The sequence below is a fragment of the Arachis duranensis genome, chromosome 3, assembly GCF_000817695.3.
Source record: "Arachis duranensis cultivar V14167 chromosome 3, aradu.V14167.gnm2.J7QH, whole genome shotgun sequence".
Lineage (NCBI taxonomy): Eukaryota > Viridiplantae > Streptophyta > Magnoliopsida > Fabales > Fabaceae > Arachis > Arachis duranensis.
This window is the reverse complement of record NC_029774.3, coordinates 44,227,034-44,231,340: the sequence shown is the minus strand read 5'-3', so window position 1 is coordinate 44,231,340 and position 4,307 is coordinate 44,227,034. Positions and strand designations below refer to the sequence as shown.

Below are 4,307 nucleotides of genomic sequence, written 5' to 3'. Positions count from 1 at the left end.
CACTTGGTGTGTGCTGGGGCTGAGACTAAAGCTTTTCACGTGTGGAGGCCTTTCTTGGCGTCAAACTTCAGGTTGTGACGTGTTTTGGGCGTTCAACTCCGGATAATGACGTTTTTCTGGCGTTTAACTCTAGACAGCAGCATGAACTTGGCGTTTAACGCCAAGTTACGTCGTCTATCCTCGCTCAAAGTATGGACTATTATATATTGCTGGAAAGCCCTGGATGTCTACTTTCCAACGCCGTTGAGAGCGCGTCAATTGGACTCCTGTAGCTCCAGAAAATCCATTTCGAGTGCAGGGAGGTCAGGATCCAACAGCATCAGCAGTCCTTTTTCAGCCTAAGTCAGATTTTTGCTCAGCTCCCTCAATTTCAGTCAGAAAATATCTGAAATCACAGAAAAACACAAAAACTCATAGTAAAGTCCAGAAATATGATTTTTGCCTAAAAACCAATAATATTCTACTAAAAATTAACTAAAACATGCTAAAATCTACATGAAATTACCCCCAAAAAGCGTATAAAATATCCGCTCATCACTATGGGATGCCTCTAGTAAAGTGGAAAGTGGTTCAGGCTCCAAAGAAGGCTGGAGGCTTGGGGGTCAGAGATGTAGTGCTTCGAAACACAGCACTGTTGTTTAAGTGGTGGTGGAGGTTTTCAAAGGAGGACTGCCCGTTGTGGAAGAAGGTGGTCTGTTCTTGTAATAATCTGAACCCAAACATTATGCTAGCTAGTCAGACCTTACCAGTGAAGGTGGTCCGTGGAAAGACATTTGTCAGTTGAGTATACCAAACCAACAGGGGAAAGAAAAACTTCTTCATGGCCTGGCGATGGAAGTAGGGAATGGCAGCCGAACTCTGTTTTGGGTAGACAACTGGGTGCAAGGTGGCCCTCCAAAAGTAATTTTTCCAAGGCTCTTCTCTATTTCAAACCAACAAGGTTCTATGATAGGGGACTGTGGGTTCTGGGATGGGTTAGAGTGGATCTGGAATTTTCAGTGGAGGAGAGAGTTGTTCCAGTGGGAGTTGGAATTGGTTCACCAACTTCTTGAGAGGCTAAGACTGGTGAATCTATCAACTAGTAGAGAGGATAACATTGTCTGGAAATTTGATAAAAAAGGTATTTTTTCTACTAACTCTTTTGTACAGGTGCTGCAATCGGAGACTCTTTCGGAAGAAGTTAGGAGCTACAACTTCACTAGTTCAATCTGGGGAGGATTGGTACCCCCATGATTGAGCTCTTTGGTTGGTTTGTTCTAATTGGCAGGGTGAATACTAAAGAGTGGTTGAGCAGACTAGGTGTTATTCGTCAGCATGACAATCATTGTGTCTTGTTTGAAAAGGAGATTGAATCTGTACACCATTTGTTTCTGTTGTGTGACTTTACGTGGTAGGTGTGGTGCGCTTGGTTGAGATATTTAGGTAAACCGTGGGTCGTCCCAGGAACCATGAGGGGGCAGTTCGAGAGTTGGACTGGCTTTTACAAGAATAGAGAGGAACAGAAGATGCTGCTGACTGGATTCTTTGCAGTGATCTGGAATATTTGGGGGGAACGGAAAGCCATAGTTTTTAACAACAGGAAAGCAAGTGTTGAGGACATTCAAGGAAGGACGTTTTTGAGCTTCAAGGAGTGGGCAGGTGCTAACCCTCTTGGTTGTTGATGGCAATGCCGGAGATGACAGGAGTTGATCTTTTGGTTTCCTTTTCTGCTATATGTTGCTCCACTTAACTGTGTTGAGCTTTGTTTGTTTCAAAAAAAATGAAAATAAATAACACATCTCAATTTTAAAAGTAAAATACTTAAATTTTCATATAGGAACCATAAAAAAAACTTATTGCTAAATCGAATAGCTATTCTAAATGGATTATTTTATTTTATTGTCTTCTTTTAGAATATTTATTAATTATTAATAACAGTGACTAATCCCTTAAAAAATAACTTTTCAGAAAGAACATTTTGAAGTGAATAAATTTTTAACTTTAAGACCTTTATACAGATTACTAAGAATTAAATCTCTACAATACCTTCACATTATTACATGTATGTTTTAAATAAATAACATGTGCTTACAATCAAAGGAACAAAAGGCATCCACAGATAAGAGTACCACCCTGTAATAAGGTTCATGCATAAATATATAGTTATATATAGCACGTAATTATAAATTCACTTAATTAATGTATCGGTAGCTAATTGTTAAAATACATATAGTAATCATCACATGAACCTGATTTCTACAACAACTTCGAAGTCCTCTTCCAATGTTCTTTCAATGTATTGCATAAAATCAAACTTCTGGTGATTTTGAGGTGCCAAGTGTGCCTACATCAATTAAATAATCCATGAAATGGAGTCATCAGTTAATTATAATAAAAAAAATGAAGAATGGTGTCATAAATATATATACCGTGACAAACCCATGTCTCAAGGTCAAGTAATCCACTTTAGGTACTGAGCATACAAACTGCCTGAAGAAACAAACCTGCATGCATGCATAGAAATAACAATAAATGTAACAGCATACACAGATAAAGAAACGAAGAAGAAGAAGGAGAGACAAATGATGAGTTTGGCTTACAATCCAAATGAGAATAGGATTTGTGGTCCACACACTCAAATGTCTCCTCCCAAAGGAAGTCTGTCTCGTAAGTCTGAACTTTTCAGGTTGCTGAACATGCTGCTGCAAATAACAAGGTATGATATGGATAGAATGTGGCATTTCCTTTTGATTAATGATATAAGCCACTGAATGTTGTGCTTAAAACTTCTAATTCAAAAATTTCACTTGCTATAGCATTACACCATATCTAATGATCACTGAATAGATGAGTGAGATTTTATATTGGGAGGATTCTTTTCAAGTGAGATTTATTTACACCAGCAGATAAAAGGTTCTATGGCGTAAACTGACATGAGTTTCATGAATGGGAAGGCGAAACCAAGTTTTCCTTAAGTGGGGGTAAGTCTCAATAGCATAACAAATTGACCTCAGAACAATCAGCACAAATTTTTAAAGTGGTTCGTTGCAGATCACTAACCAAATGTCCAGTTCTTGGTTCAATATTTATGAAGAGGCCTACTCCTTGTAAGTTCCCATCACTTCCAATTCTAAATCCTTGGTATTCCTGTAAATTGGAACCTCCATTAAACCAAATCACAGAAGCTGAAGAACAGATTTATCGATCTAAGAAATGGTATTGTTTGAATAGTTCATTTATGACCTATAATCTATTAGATTCTTGATCATCTCTCTAGTTATGAATAGTATTTTCTGTTCACCAAGAAAGTAATACAGAGAAAGGAAATGTTAGTGTAAGACCTTTGGACTGATAATCCGAGTGAATGGATCGCCAAGGGTAGAAAGCATTCCTCTGATTTTTGTGTATGCTGCATCAGCTGAGTTCAAGGGAAAATTTTCCACCATGGTTTGCTGCAACTTCAAATCCCAATCTAAAGCAGAAAAAGAAAGAAAAAAAATGAATGTAGATTTTATTATTGATCCATCATTTATGCGCACATTAAAATTGGGAGAATTATTCATGTTTATCGAGAATCAAGTTATGAAGAGTCACCTCACTTGTTTCTCTATAATGCACAAGAACAATATGCTCATATGCCCTGCCATGAAACAATAGAATATCAATTATTCTGAACAACTGTTACAATAACATATGCACAAACACATCTCAAAGAGCAGTTATGCATAACCAATGTCCCTATCATCAATTCATATCAAACATACAAGCTAGTATTTCCAATTTCATATTACAGCATCATATTATTCTCCATATATAATATATATGAGAATCACACCATCGGTCCTACAGTTCTTTGGAATTTTGTTCCTAAATGTTCTTGTCACTACCCAGGCTTTGAGGCATCACAAGTTTGTGGTGTATATGATTCTTGCTTAATTAAGTCATATATATAATTAGCATTAACATATAACAAATTAAATTATATTGCAGGTGAGAGATGCTCATGTAGAAAGTTTTTCCAAAATAACGGACAAATAATTCTAAATTTTAAACTATCAAAACTGCACATGAAAAATTTAGGGACTGATTGGTTTGTAAAATATATTTTATTTTTGTTTTTTGCTTTTATTTTTTGAAAATAATTTTTATTTTTAACTTTTCACATTTTAAAAAATGCGATTGGTTTGTAAAAAAAAAAATTCATTTTCAAATGCTGAAAATAATAAAATATATTTAGTTAGTCTATTTTTAAAATATATTTTAATATTTTAGAATTTAAAATTATATTTTTACTCAATTATAATTTTAGTTATTGATTTTTTAGTTAT

General features: G+C 35.6%; 2 protein-coding genes across 4 annotated transcripts in view; one reads left to right on the top strand and one right to left on the bottom strand.

Annotated features, from left to right (window-relative positions):
* LOC107479077 (uncharacterized) overlaps window positions 1-1,661 on the top strand; it is a 15,076-nt gene extending 13,415 nt beyond the window's left edge. Inside the window, exons 6-8 of the mRNA XM_016099229.1 lie at window positions 736-1,065; window positions 1,150-1,221; window positions 1,395-1,661. Of these exons, the coding sequence (XP_015954715.1) occupies window positions 736-1,065; window positions 1,150-1,221; window positions 1,395-1,661 (669 nt within the window). The remainder of the gene's footprint in view (window positions 1-735; window positions 1,066-1,149; window positions 1,222-1,394) is intronic.
* A 489-nt stretch (window positions 1,662-2,150) lies between these two features.
* On the bottom strand, window positions 2,151-3,700 carry LOC110278589 (MLO-like protein 6). 3 transcript variants are annotated; one of them, XM_052259742.1, is made up of 7 exons: window positions 3,574-3,699; window positions 3,321-3,451; window positions 3,040-3,126; window positions 2,580-2,681; window positions 2,409-2,483; window positions 2,307-2,323; window positions 2,151-2,235 (listed from the first exon to the last, which is right to left on the bottom strand). In XM_052259742.1, the coding sequence occupies exons 2-7, from the start codon at window positions 3,423-3,425 to the stop codon at window positions 2,172-2,174; spliced, it is 450 nt and encodes a 149-aa protein (XP_052115702.1). In that variant the 5' UTR covers window positions 3,426-3,451; window positions 3,574-3,699; the 3' UTR covers window positions 2,151-2,171. The 3 variants fall into 3 exon arrangements, with proteins under 3 accessions (XP_052115702.1, XP_052115701.1, XP_052115700.1); XM_052259741.1 differs by having other exon boundaries at window positions 2,157-2,323; window positions 2,580-2,678; window positions 3,574-3,700; XM_052259740.1 differs by having other exon boundaries at window positions 2,157-2,323.
* Between the last annotated feature and the right edge of the window lie 607 nt (window positions 3,701-4,307).